The following is a 15,100-nucleotide window of genomic DNA, read 5'->3' on the forward strand; positions in this document are numbered from 1 at the left end:
ATCCAGGTGAGTTTAGAGGTCGTCGGTGTTGACACATCTAAAACTACGCAGGAAATGGCTGACAATCGTGCACCCGAGTGCACCCCTGGAGCAGCCCAGGGACACCCCGATTGGCAACAGCGGGAGTTGGGAGAAGAGAGGGAGGCCAGAGGGTGGGTGTGTGGGAGGAGACTCACGTCTCACTAGGTTCTTTCCATTTTCATTTCTTAGCCATATGTATGTATCTTTAGCCTTTGTTATTTGAAATATAACTCACATACAGAAGCATATGAAACAAATGTGTAGTGAATAATTGTAAAGCAAATACCCACATAACCACCATTCAGGCTGGGCACCCTAAAACCCCCATGTAAGTCTTTTATAGTTTTAGGGATTCCTGTTTCTTCCTACAAATGAAATTATACTGAATAAATCCTCCTTATCTGACCCTTTGATGCAACAGTGTTTTGTAAGGCATATCCATATTGTGTATAGCTGTATTTCATTCATCTCTATCGCTTTGGAATGTTATATAGACTGCATTTGCATTTACCTAATCCACCACTAATGGGCATTTGGTTGTTTCTAGTCTGAGCTGTTAGGACGGTGTGCTGTGGACATTCCTTTACCTAGGTTGTGGTGCAGGTGTGAGTGTCGTGAGGTGGTATGCCAGGAGTGCTGTCCTAGCTGTCAGCCACATGTATCCTCAACACCACTGATAACGCACTGCCCCGCCCATGGGTGGTGTCCGGGCTCCAGCCACAAAGCAGCTCCTTAAGGCACTATTTGGTGTTGGCCATAGTGGTTTTAATTTGCATTTCTCTGGTGGTTATTAATGAGAATGATGATCCCTTCATACGTGGTTAGCCATTTGGATATATTTTGTGAAGAACCTGGTTAAGACTTTTGCCTGTTTTTCTATTTGTACTCTGAAGTTTTCTTACTGAGTTATTGGACATGTTTATATATTCTGGATATGAGTCTGTTGGTTATATGTATTCAAATAGTTCTATCCTGTGACTTGCCTTTTCATCCTTGTGGGTGTCTTGATGAAGAAAAATGTTTAATTTCAATATAGATCAACCAGTCTTTTAATGATTACTGGCTTTGTGTCTCAGGAAGTCCTTCTCTACTTCTTTCCCTATGTAAGACATTCTTCTATATTATTTTTTAAAAGCATTAGAGTTTTGCCTTTCAGATTTAAGTCTATAACCCACCAGGAGTTTTTTTTTTAATATACATGTATATAGTTTGATCCAGTTTCTTCCTTTCTTTCTTTGTTCTTTTCTTTCTTTTTTGTCCCTGTGTACCTAGTTGTCCCAACACAACGTGTTGAAAGGCCGACTTCTCCTCACTCCTCTGCAACCCGCTGCTGTCACAAGTCAGGTGTCAATTTATGCATGAGCCTGTGTGGCAGCACAGAGCCTGGCTGTTTTCATTCATGAAGCTTTACAGGAAGTCTTGATTTCTGGAACAGCAAGTCCTCCAGCTTTGTTCTTCTTGGGGGTGTCTTGGTTAGTCGTAACCCCTTGCATTTCCACATACGTTTTAGAATCCATGTATTCAGTTCCACAGAGATGTGTGTTGGGATATGGATTGGGATGGCATTGAATCCATAGGTCAGTTTCTTACTCGGGTAACTGTTACCCACAGGCTGCTAGAGCAAGCATCAAATCAATGGTTAGCTAGTAGAAGCTCCCCTCTGAGTCGGGGACGAGTGCCAAGGGGCCATTCTCACTGCTCCTCAGTGTTGCTCAGAGGCCCCGGTCAGCGCAGTAGATAAGAAAGAGAAGAATGGTGTGGGGACTTGCGGATGAAAGGAAAACCAGAGGGATTTAGCAAGATAGCTACATATGAAAGTGATACTCAAAAACTATTTTTTCTGTATTGCAACAGCAGTTAGAAAATCTAAGTGTTTTTAAAGATACCATTGGCAATCACATCAAAACATAGCAAATACCTAAGAATAAAATCTAAAATGTAATGTTTTGCACATTTTTAGAAGAAAATTAGAAGACTGTATTGGGAGACATTTAAAGAGAACTTCAGTAATTGGCGAAATAGTCCATGTTCCTGGATTAGAAGACTCAATCCTGCCAAATTCTTAAGTTCTCCCCAGATCTGTATGGGAAATATAAAGGTCCATGAGCAGTGAAAACGTGAGGAGGGACCAGGCGCAGGAATCAACCAGACATTAAGTCTTCTAGGGATCTAGAAACTCAGACTCTAGGTGGTGCAGGATGAGGCAGTGGCCAAGAAGAGAGAGAGCCCTGCCTGCACAGACACTGCTCTAGGACAGAAGAGACACTAGAAGTCATGGAGAAACGGTCATTTCAAAAAATGGCATGTAAATATTATCTTTAAAACAAAATAGTACTGCTGAGCTTTTGTTTACTTGGTGGGGGAAACTCATCCTCTGCTAAGTTTCCTCATCTGGGACATAGAGGGGAGTGGAATTTAGTACATATTAATGATGAATCCCAAATTTGCCCCAAGTTGTTAGTTCCACTTTATTCCTACTCGTTTTGTACTAAGAATAAATACATTTGAAAGACAAGATGGCACCATCGCTGAAGGTTGGCTCCTGCCTTTCCGAGAGCTTGAGCGCTTCTTTCTGTTTTGCGTGAGATCTCTTGTCTGTGGGCTCGCCACCTGCATAGACCTCCCCAGGACCCTGGGAGCACCCTGCATGGAAGAATACATGTGGGGCTGCCGTGGTGGCTCACGCCTGTCATCCCAACATTTTGGGGAGGCTGAGGCAGGAGGATCGCTTGAGCCCAGGAGTTCAGGACCAGCCTTGGCCGACATAGTGAGATTGTGTCTCTATAAACAATTTAAAAACTAGCTTGGTGTGGTGGTGCATGCCTGTAGTTCCAGCTACTCAAAGGGCTGGGGCAGGAGGATGGTTTGAGCCTGGAAGGTCGAGGTTGCAGTGAGCCAGGATTATACCACTGGACTCCAGCCTGGGCAACATAGTGAGACCCTGTCTCTAGTTAAAAAAAATAAAAACATGCATGGAAGCTGAGGGTGGTGCTTGACCTGATGACACTGTGGTCTCTGTGTTTGAAACTTGACTGCTTTCAGCTGCTTAGTGAATATTACGTGAGTGACCAGGAAGTACTTCCCACTCTGGTGAGCCTGCACCTTCTGGGGTATCTTTTGAGTTGTCGCTGTCTAGGCTGGTAGTTTTTGCAGCTGTGTCTCCTTGCGCCATTGGGGAAATGCTTATTTGGAAGGCCCCAACATCTGTGCGGCAGAAAGTCCTGGTTCTGCTGTCTTTCTGCAGCTGCCATGCTGAAAGTTGGTCCTTTATGGTGTCTTGGAGCATTTCTTTTGACCATCAAGACTTGTCATGTAAATGTGGGCTTGGCTTCCTTTCTTCACTCAGTTTCCTATCCACAAACAGTTTACATGATGCCTATTGGTGCATAGTGACAATTTAGTAATTCAGCCTTACTTCCTCATATTCTGTGATTTGGTGACTAAGCATGTGTGTCGCAGCTCTCACTCCCTTCTGTAATTGAGGTACATGTTGCCAGCAACATCAGTGAAGTTGGCTGTGGTATTCGCCGTTTAGGACTCATTTACAAAAGCCTTCACTGCCCAGTAGTGGTCTCCAAACTCTTCTATCCACGCTGGCCTGGCAGCAAAAACAACCTCCAGCACACACCTCCACTGCGTGTAAATTTGTATATCGAATATTAGTGTGTTGTAATTTCTTGTTCTTTGTAGAAGAAGAAAGTATAAATAGACACCCTGATGTTTTCTTCCTACGTCCCAATCTTGAGTAACCCCCAGGCTCACCCTGCACTCTAGATATCAGTGACCAGTGAAATGCATTCAATTCCTGTACCTCCCTGACTGTTGGGACCAGGAGCTAGACAGGAGTGCTCCCAGCCTACTTTAAAGGACATTTTTGTTAAGCATCTCTATTTATCACTGATTAATAACAGGCTTCCCTTTAGTAAATACATTTTTTTAAAGAATAGCACATTCTTTTTTTTCTTTCTTTTTTTTTTTTTTTTTTTTTTTTTTTTTTGAGACAGAGTCTTGCTCTGTCACCCAGGTGGGAATACAGTGGTGTGATCTCAGCTCACTGCAACCTCTGCCTCCCGGGTTCAAGCGATTCTCCTGCCTCAGCCTCCCAAGTAGCTGGTATTACAGGCACCTGCCACCACACCCAGCTAATTATTTTTTATTTTTAGTAGAAATGGGGTTTCACCATGTTGGCTAGGCTAGTCTTGAACTCCTGACCTCAGACGATCCACCCACCTCGGCCTCCCAAAGTGCTGGGATTACAGGCATGAGCCACCGCACCCAGCCAGAATAGCACATTCTTATCTCTACCTTCTTTCTGTCCTTTTGGATGCCCTGGGTCTTTTCTCCTCTTTCCCTACAGGTTTTGCATGAGTATGTCCATGTATATTGCTCCTGGGTATGATCGAGGATTTATCTTGAAATATTTGGAAATTGTCTCAAATTCACAATAACATATTAATTAAAATAATGGGAAAAGCTAAAATGATCTATACAAGTATAAGGCATTTGTAATAGCATTTTACTGTTACAAATCAGAATGCATAAAGGTATATTCTTCCACCACCTCCACCCATTTCTGTTTCCCCATGGTGCAGTCCTGTTAACGCAGCAGGAAATAAGATTTTTAAAATATGTTGATGAAGAAGTTGTTAAATTAACTTGCATTCAAAAAAAAATATGGAAATATTTGATAGGCCCAAGGGTGCAGTTTTTTACTTTTGTACCCAATTCATTGTTACAAGTTTTTTTAAAAACAGTAAAATTCTTTAAAAAAAAAAAAGTCAAATGATATTTTTTAAATGAAAAAAATAGAGCTCTTGAGATTATAATCACAAGTGTATCTGCTTATGATCTATAAGCAAAAATAGTACAGAAACACCCTGTCTGGAAGCCTAGGAGAATTGAAATTCACTTGCCTTTTAGAACATTTTGGATAGAAATTTTATTAAAAACAGTGTTACTCTGCTCTTCCTTCTTAATTGTAATAAATTTGCTTTTGTGTTTGGATGACAATTTAGTCTTTTATTCTGAGTTATCAGTTATTGTGCAGTGTTTATAAAGCAAATGATGCTTTTAGGGCATTTTGAGGCATCTAAGAGTTATTTAACTCCACTCTGAATGATCCCAACATCCTTTTGAGTTTCAATTCCCTGAAAAGGGTGCATCTGGCCCTCGTGTCTGTATCTGCCACTTCATAGCACTGTGGCCTTAGGCAAGCTGTGTTGGCTCTCGTACCTGGGTCCTCGCCTCCAGATCGGGGTAATGGCAGTGGCTTGAACTGCTGTTAGGAGGATTTGGCGAGGACACGTTCTTAAAGGACTTAACTGGCCACTCCTTAGGAGCCAAGCTGTGCATAGTGTGGCTCTTAGGGAGAACGGTGGACTCTCATCTCAGTTCTCTGTAGTGCCAAGAATGTGAGAATGCCAAACAGCTCCAAATACACAGGCTGCGACAACACACACGAGCTCATTTAAGGTAATCCTGTCAAATTAGGGTACAAAGGTGTAGAATTGATGAGAATTGAAGGCAAGCAAAGAGGTAATTCCCAAAATGAACCTTTTTCATCGAAAAAGACGGGATATCTGAATGTGAAGAGTCCTGAACACTGTAATGACAGTTAATTCGTTTCAAATAGTTGCACCGCCACTGAGTTCTCAGAGTGTTTAGGAATAAAATTTTTGTTCTCATGGTGTTTTAGGATCCTACAGGCAGTACACCCCACTCCCGTGGCCTTGCATGTGTGCTTCTGATCTCTGAATGCAGTGTAGGAAACAGAGAAACCATAGCTTCCTACAGAATGGGTCCGCTCAGACAGCAGAGTCTGTGTGCTTGTTATTTGCGAGGCTCAATGTTGGGCATTTAGCATATAGAGAACTAGAAGACATAGTCACATGGCACCTACCCTCAAAAAGCATGTAGTTGGGAGTAAGAGGTCCTAAGCAGATAGCTAACTGTTTAAAGTGCCAAATGGCTTGCTCAGAGTCATACATCTTACCTAGGCAGTAAGGAAAGGCCTTGTAGAAGAAACCTCAACAGGAAGTTGACAGCAGGGGCAGGGAAGGGCAAGAGGAGTGTGGAAATGCTCAGCGCCAGAGGAAGCACGGGAGCTGCAGGAAAGCAGCAAAACCCCGCTGCCCCCAGGATACTCCCTGGAGTGAGGCTGGCATGGGGCAGTGGGTCTCAGGGCCCCAATGCTCCTAAAAACCTCTGCAGGACTCGAAAGAGCACTCTTTATGTGAATTCAGCTATTGCTACTGACCTATTTGAAATTAAACTGGAGAAATTTTTAAACATGTATTTATTAATTTATTAAAATATAATAAACATATTACATTTTAACAGAAATAACACATTTTTAATGATCTAGCCACGTTGGCCAGGCACAGTGGCTCACACCTGTAATCCCAGCACTTTGGGAGGCCAAGGCAAGTGGATCACTTGAGGCCAGGAGTTCAAGACCAGCCTGGCCAACATGGTGAAACCCCGTCTCTACTAAAAATACGAAAATTAGCTGGGTGTGGTGGTGCACATCTGCAGTCCCAATTATTGGGGAGGCTGAGGCACAAGAATTATTTGAACCCAGGAGGCGGAGGTTCCAGTGAGCCAAGATCACACCAGTGCATTCCAGCCTGGGCAACAGAGTGAGACTCTGTCTCAAAAAGAAAGAAAGAAAATACCCATGTTTTCTAAAACAAAAACTAATTTAGTGGTAAGAGTGGCATAGTTTTATATTTTTGCAAATCTCTGCAATGTCTGGCTTAATAGGAGACATTAAGACAAGGATTCCCCTGTCGGCTTCTGCATTCGGTCTGTTGCCATATGTTGCTTTGGTGGAAGTTTGGGAAAACGTGGTTGGGAAGGGAGGAGTATTTTAGTAGACTTTTCAGATAGTTGTGGACATTTGCTTTGATATTACACCAAAAGTTAGTATGGGTAGTTTCTTAAAGGAATCTGTAATGTGGAATCTGAAACCATATCAGTGAAAGCTGTCTGTAAATTTTATTCCATTAAATCAAGTGGTCTACTTTGTACTTTGAATGGCTCTTTTGCCCTTGAATGGTGTTAATACTATTTATTCATCATTTGGAAAATACTTGTTCACCGAGTTATGCAAATTTCCTAAAACATTTTGCAAATCTTTGACACATTTCAGTATGTATGTCAGTCAGTCCCGTTTATTCGTATCACCACTGATCTCTTCAGCCCAGGGAAGATGTCATGCTCACAGTGGCAGACAGAAGTTTTCCAGACTTCCCAGAATACTGGACAGTCATTCAGAGCTTGGTTTGAATTTAGCTTCATCCACTTGCCAGCACTGAGTGATTTTCTAAACCTTTCTTTATGTCTGTTGTGCTGTTATAAAGATTAAACGGCAAGAAAGTGTCAATATGTGTAAAGTTTTTAGGATGATATCTGGCCCAGGTAAGCACTCACTAAGTAATAGTTATCGTTATTGCTGTTTCTAAATTGCCATCATCATTAACGTCAGTCATCATGTGTGATAAGCCTTGACTGTAGACCAGGATGAGGGAAATGCAGTGTGCTTGGTGGGGCTCTAAGGTGCTAACTCTTTGAATGTTTGGAAGTAACAGTCAGTTTGGACTGTTACATCTTTGGACTGATGCCAGTTGCTCTGTCATCTAGCAAGCGTGGACAACCACCTGCCCTTCCCATGTTGTAAGCTGAGGGCCTATAGACAGACATAAGGAGGCATCCTTCTCCTTCTGGTCTTTTTTACCCTGCCTGAACCTAAATTCTGCAGATATCACCTGGTGTGAATGTGTCCACGCCCTTTCCCCAGACATGGACCTTACTGGTTGCCTCTTATTCCACTGTCCAACACGGTGCCCGTGATCATTGCTGCTCAGATAGTATTTGTTGAATGAACACACGTAGATGGAGTTATTTCGAACAGTGCTCTCAACATCGTTTGAAAGAGTTAAAAGCATAAAAACTTCCTCGTACCAAACATATAATATGACCAGTGACTAGCTGGTTTTTTTCTTTTTATTTTCTTTAAGGAATATTTAACCTTTGTTTACCCCACCTCATCTCCTTTTTTCTAGAATCTCTATTCAAAATAAAAATAGAAGAAAGCTTAAATGTGTTTCATAATAACTTCGGGTTAGCACTTTTGTGATCAATATACTTTGCTTTCTGCTTTTCAGATGTTCCTCCTGCTGATCAAGAGAAGCTTTTTATCCAGAAGTTACGTCAGTGTTGCGTCCTCTTTGACTTTGTTTCTGATCCACTAAGTGACCTAAAGTGGAAGGAAGTAAAACGAGCTGCTTTAAGTGAAATGGTAGAGTATATCACCCATAATCGGAATGTGATCACAGAGCCTATTTACCCAGAAGTAGTCCATATGGTAAGTGATTACAGTTTAACCAGTGTGTCCCAGTTCTGATTTATAAACAGGACGGGCCAAGACCTCTGAGTCTAACACAGTGCTACCCAGGAGAAGAATCCTCCTGTTCCAGAATTTGTAGTTGTACTTGAAGAATGAAAATTTTCTTTGTATCCTGGATTATAATGATAATAATAGTAAGGGAAGTCAGTTGCCTTCTAGGGACCAGTCTAAGTGCTTTGCATTTATTAACTCACTTAATCCTCACAACTACCCAATGGGGTAGAAATGTTAGAATTTGTATTTCTATTATTTTATCCTCTTAAAATTTTTTTAAAACATATTTGACATTAATATACTAGTGCCCTTTTATAGTTCAGAAGTAAACATTTTGTCCATCCATGTGCAGGAAAATTCTAATGATGGGACGGAGTTGAAATATTGACAGAATGAAGCTGGTGTCAGAATAGTTCATGCTGATTGGCTGAGAAGGCCTCCACCTGTCAGTGCTGGGATCAGGACAGCCCATGCTGATTGGCTGAGAAGGCCGCCACCTGTCAGTGCTGGGATCAGGACAGCCCATGCTGATTGGCTGAGAAGGCCTTCCTCTGTCAGTGCTTCCTCTGTCATTCCTCTATCAATGACAGCATGTCCTGACTGGCTGAGATAGTCTTTTCATCCTGCAGTTAGTTCACTGTTGGTTTCATTTAGCCCCCAGATCTCAGTCCTCTGAAGCGTCATGCTTTATAGCCCATTCTTCAGTCAGTACCACCTGGAAATACTTCATTCAGTGCCATTACCAAAATTCATTGTTTGACACCGAAATCCAGTTTTCTGTTGATTTTTCTTGAATTGTTGATATTTTATCTGCCTTTGAAACTAGTACCCCACACACACACACTTATTGGGGAGTCATTGTGGCTTAGTGTAAAATGTTAAGTCCAATTTTCATTGAACTCTTTGTTAAGTTACTGATTTTTTTTTCCAAAGCTGTATATTTCAGAATTGACTGGACTTCTTGACCTAAAATACTTTTATTTCCTTCTTTAGTATGTTTGCTTTGGAAAAAGATGAAAGTAATGTTCTTTGTTGTAGTTCAGTCTACTGTGTCAGAGGTTGAGATCAACTTGATTGTTTTAACTTGTTAACTCTTAAGGTTCAGAATTCACTGGCATGGCTACCGTGTAGTCGGCCTAAGGACTGCAAAGGCCGTGTGGGTTCCTGTCCCAGACTTGTGCCGGAAGAAGAGTAATAGGCATAAACTGAGCAGAGAATGTGCACCCTAAAACCTTACCTGTTCAGACTAATGACACTTGGGGAATAGCTTTTTTCTTTCATTAATTTTAACTCTCAATTACTTTGGAAGCCCACTCTAGCTCCAGAATCATAAAAATCTCTAATATTTTCTCCTGTTACTTTCATAATTTTGCTTTGCGCATTACATTTTATAATCTTTTTTCTTTTAGGTCTGGATATGTAATAATTGTACATATTTATGGAGTATATGTGATATTTAGGTAGAAGCATTAAGTATAGATATGTAATAGTTGTACATATTTATGGAGTATATGTGATATTTAGGTAGAAGCATTAAGTATGGATATGTAATAGTTGTACATATTTATGGAGTATATGTGATATTTAGGTAGAAGCATAGAATCCGTAATGATCAAATCAGGGTAATTGGGGTTTCCATCACCTCAAGCGTTTATCATTTCTTTGTGTTAGGAGCATTCCAGTTTTCTGTTTTTTGGTTTTTGTTTTTGTTTTTTTATGATGTGGGTTAGAGAGAGAACTTCATTTTCTTTTAAATTTATTTTCTTCTAAAATTATTGAAAAATTATTTCTTCCTACATCATGTATTGACTATTTCATTTCCCCTATTGCTTAATGCTTCCTTATTATGTGTTCATTTTATTTTATTGTATGTTAGATTTATAAGTATATAAATTCTATATTAAGTTTACACGTGTGGAAGATTTTCCTATGTTTAAGAAAGTCTCTGATTCCCACTCTTTAACCTAAGAGGGAAGAATCTACAAAGAATTACAAGACTCCTGTTGGCCTGGTTCAGGTCAAATGCCCGCCCTTGAACCGAGTGTGCTCCCGACTGCTTGAAACCGCCTCTCGTTTGTATTTCACAGTAGCAGTGTGGGTTACTGGTACCACTTAGGATACTTAAAAGCCCTTGAGGCTGTTTTTATAGATTAAGTCATCATTGCCTCTCCTCTCCCTGTTATAATTGTTTCCTAACTTGATTCTCCTCCTGCTGTATTAACTTGTTTCCCACCCAAACCTCACGCTGGGCTCCAGACCATTGCCAGCCCCTGGGCTCCCTAAGCAGTAAGCAGACACTGAGCATCTACCATGGGCCAGGCACGTTTTGGGGTGAGGAAATAGAATGGCGAACAAGACTTCTGCCCTCCTAAAGCTTTCATTTTCACCTAAAGCTTTCATTTTCACGTGGGAGACAACCATAAAATAAGCCAACCAATAATTTTCATTTTAGATTACGGTAATGCCGTGAATAAAAGTAATCCAGATGAAATAGATAGAGTTGCAAGACTGGGAATGTGATTTCTGCCTTATGCCCACGTGGGTGGGAAGAGGGCGCGGAGTGGAAACTGGTGATGAATTAGACTGTCCCGTGAAGATGGGTACACATGAGATGCTTGTCTGTGGTCACTGTGAGAGCAGGGGACAGTTCATTTCCTTTCCTTTCTGCTCTGAGTTCAGAAGGGAACATAGCCTTTCCCTACCCCATCTGGAGGTAGAATAGGGGGCGGGGACAGATTGGATTTTTGGTTTTGTTGTTGTTTTGTTCTGTAGCTAGAGGGCATTGATGAGAAGTATAGAAGAAGGAAGAACACAGGCGGTGGGGTGGTGCCTGGCCGTGGTTTGTGACCCTCTTGTCAGGAATTTAAGCAACCAGTACAAGGCCTCTGTCCCAAGCAGTGCCCGGTCCTGGCGTGGCAGGCAGCAAAAGCCTGGGCCTCTTCGTGGTTCACGTGTGATGAGAAGCTCTGCAGCTTAGAGCCCCTGTGTGCTCAACACTTAAGCAGCCTGTAGCCATGCCTGCTGTTCTCTTTGTTTCTTGTTGGGGGTGGGGATGTGTATATTTTGGTCATAATAATTTTAGAGATATTAATTTCCACTTTTTTTTTTGAAGAATCCAAAGCTTTATAGTTGTTGTACTCCTGATGCTGCTACTTTTAAGTATCCTGCTTATTAGACTGGACTGCTAGATGGTTTTTTTAAACAGATCTACTGAGGTATTATTCACATAGCTTAGAATTCACCCATTTAAAGTGTATGAGTCAGTGATTTTTAATATGAATATGGGATTATACAGCCAGTATCACATCTGGTTTTAGAACAGTTTCATCCCCTCAAAAAGAAATCCTGTACTCATTAATAGTCACTGCCATTGTTCCCTCCTCCCTCACCCGCCTAGCCCTGAGCAACCACTGATTGACTTTTCGTCTCTATGGATTTGCCTGTTGTGGACATTTCATATAAGTGGAATTACGGAATATGTACCCTTTGGTGTCGGCCTTCCTTCACTTAGCATAATGTTCTCAAGATTCATCCACGTGCCAGTACCTGATGCCTTTTTATTGCCCCATAATATTCCATTATACAGATATACTACATTTTATTTATCCATGTGTCTGTTGATGGACACTGTATTATTTCCATTTGGAGACTATTATGAATGACTGTTGTGAACATTGATACACAGGCTTTTGTATGAACCTGTGTTTTCATATCTCTTGGGCATATACCTAGGAGTAGAGTCGCTGAGTCGTATGGTAACTTTAACATTTTGAAGAACTACCAGACCGTTTTCACAGTGGCTGCACCGTTTTACGTTCATATCAGCAGTGCACGGGGGTTTCAGTTTCTCCATATCCTCAACACTTGTTATGATCTGTTTTATTACAGCCGTCCTAGTGGGTGTGAAGTGTATCTCACTGTGGTTTTGATGTGCATTTCTTGACAACCGGTTATGCTGAGCATCTCCTTGTGTGTTGTGTATTTTTATACATCACAGACTTTAGACCTAGAAATTAATGGAAACGTACTGATCATCTAGCTTGACCCTTTTCTTTTCCAGATAAAAAGGCTTATTGGGTTCAGAGAGATGCGGGTGATGAGGAGCAATTCCCAGGGGAGCCAGCTCTTGGCGTGCAGTTTCCCAGGCCTAAGTTATACCAGCTCCATCATTAATTTCAGCCGTATTTAAATATAATCAGCCACCTGTTTTTTCAATTAAATTATCTAGTTAATCTGTTTCTCGGGCATGGACCTTCTTCTGATAGTCAAAATACCAGTAGCAAAACTAATTGTAGCTTTTAAAAACTCAATGTAGTTAAAAGTAAAGGGGCTTTGGTAACAGTAACTAAAGAGTTAAGGTTAGGAGTTGCACCCTTTCAAAATCTGAAAAAATTGACATATCTAGCAGTTTTTACATGATTTCAGAGGGTTCAAGCCTCTTAGAGCCTACAGTAGACCCCAAATTAGGAAACGTAGAGTCTCTTATCTTCTAAATCGGGGTTCTTATCCAAGTCAGGGGATCACGGATACCTGGCCTCCTTGTGAGCCTTTCAGAGGGTCTGTGATGTTACAGCTATTTCCATCATACTGCCAAGACTTTAATTGACTTTCTCACTGTGTTGAAATTTGTACCGATGGTGCAGAAGCAGTAGCGGGTACAACATTGGGCACTTTAGCAAGAAGCACAGTGATGGCGCCAAGCTGACAACCACACACCCCAGTAGAAACAAAAACGGCCAGTTTCACTTAGTGGTCTAAATGAGGCAGTAGAATAGATTAATTGTATTAGTTCATGACCCTTGCACACACATGGTCTTAGCACTCTATGACGAAAGGTGAAGGTTTCATAAAGCTCTTCTGCTGCTGGTGCAAGTCAGGAGGGAAAGCGCTTGTGCAATGGAGCTGTCAGCCGAACTTGCTGCTGTTTTCATGGAACACCATTTTTACCTGAAAACTGACAGACAAACTGGTTATTCAGACTTTGAATATTTGGCAGGCATCTTCTGAAAAAATAAGCAAAATGAGAAAGTCACTTTAAGGAAAATAACTGACAGAGTTTGTTGTCAGTGATAAAATTTGAGCTTTCTAGGGAAGTTTTGTTTCATTTTGTTTTTAGAGATGCGGTCTTGCTCTGTTGCCCAGGCGGAGTACAGTGGCACAGTCATAGCCCACTGCAGCCTCGAACTCCTGGGCTTGAGTGATCCTCCCACCTCAGCCTCCTGAGTAGCTGGGACCACAGGCATGCACCACCATACGCAGCTGATTTTTTAAATTTTTTGTAGACACAGGGTCTCCACTCTGTTGGCCAGGCTGGTCTTGAACTCCTGTGCTCAAGCAATCCATACGCCTCAGCCTCCCAAAGTGCTGGGATTATAGGCATGAACTATCACGCCCAGCCAGAAATTTTCAATTTTGGAAAATTTATATGCACCAGGGTGAGCTTCAGCCTCCCAGTGCTGCAGACACTCCTGCTGAGCTCAGTGGTGATGGGAATGAGCGGGATTTTTAATAGATATGATGAAGTGAGTCACCACTTGGAAGAGCCACCTAACTCAGTGAAGAAGTATTTTCCAAATGACTGATAAAGGTTACAGAATCATTTGTGGCAAGACAGCCATTCAGAGTTCACGATCCAGCACTGGATTTGAATGTGAGAGTACAGACCCTCATTGATAAGGTTTCAGCACCCATGCAGGAGCTCACCCCTAATAAACTACTACTGGTTGAGTTTTGATGTAGACAATGACCTAAAAACACTATTAGATAGATACTCCTCCCTTGTCAACTACGTTATCTGTGTGAGACCAGACTTTCATCCTAATTTCAACCTAAACATTCTGAACACAGAAGCAGATATGATAATCTAGCATTTTTCTATTAAAACAAACATTAAAGAGATTTACAGAAGTGTAAAACAATGCCACTTTGCTCACTTAATTTGTTCTGGAAAATATAGTTATCATTCATAAATACATGTCATTTACACTAAGACATGATGGATTTTTTTTTTTTTTTTTTTTTTTTTTTAGATGAAGTCTTGCTCTGTTACCCAGACTAGAGTGCAGTGGCATGGTCATTACTCACTGCAGACTCAAACTCCTGGGCTCAAGCGATCCTCCCCCTCCCCCTGCCTCAGCCTCACAAGTAGCTGAGTCTACACGGCAAGTGTGCGCCACCACAACTGGCTAATTTTTTTTTTAAGAGATGGAGTCTGGGCCAGGCGCAGTGGCTCATGCCTGTAATCTCAACACTTTGGGAGGCCAAGGCAAGCAGATCACCTGAGGTCAGGAGTTCCAGACCAGCCTGGCCAACATGGTGAAACCCTGTCTCTACTAAAAATACAAAAATTAGCTGGGTTTGGTGACACACACTTGTAATCCCAGCTACTTGGGGGTCTGAGGCAGGAGAGTCGCTTGAACTTGGAAGGTGGAGGTTGCAGTGAGCCGAGATTGAGCCACTGCACTCCATCCTGGGCAACAGAGCGAGACTCCTTCTCAAAAAAAAAGAGATGGAGTCTGGCTGTGTTTCCTGAGTTGGTCTTGAACTCCTGGCCTCTAGTAATCATCCCGCCTCAGCCTCCTAAGTTGGGATTTTTTTTTTTAATTTCTCTGGTTTAATTTCTAATACGGCCAATATCAATAGATATAATTCTTGTAAACAAAAGTTCTTTAGGATTTG

At 41.6% G+C, this 15,100-nt stretch overlaps 1 protein-coding gene across 11 annotated transcripts in view; it reads left to right on the top strand.

Moving 5' to 3' along the window:
* Positions 1-15,100, top strand: part of PPP2R5C (protein phosphatase 2 regulatory subunit B'gamma) — a 166,351-nt gene that overhangs the window by 87,349 nt on the left and 63,902 nt on the right. For all 11 annotated transcript variants that reach the window (XM_024231292.3, XM_054529814.2, XM_054529815.2 and 8 more), the window contains 1 exon segment: positions 8,187-8,386. In XM_024231292.3, coding sequence (XP_024087060.1) covers positions 8,318-8,386 — 69 coding nt within the window. In that variant the 5' untranslated portion in view covers positions 8,187-8,317.

The sequence above is a fragment of the Pongo abelii genome, chromosome 15 (assembly GCF_028885655.2).
Source record: "Pongo abelii isolate AG06213 chromosome 15, NHGRI_mPonAbe1-v2.0_pri, whole genome shotgun sequence".
NCBI lineage: Eukaryota > Metazoa > Chordata > Mammalia > Primates > Hominidae > Pongo > Pongo abelii.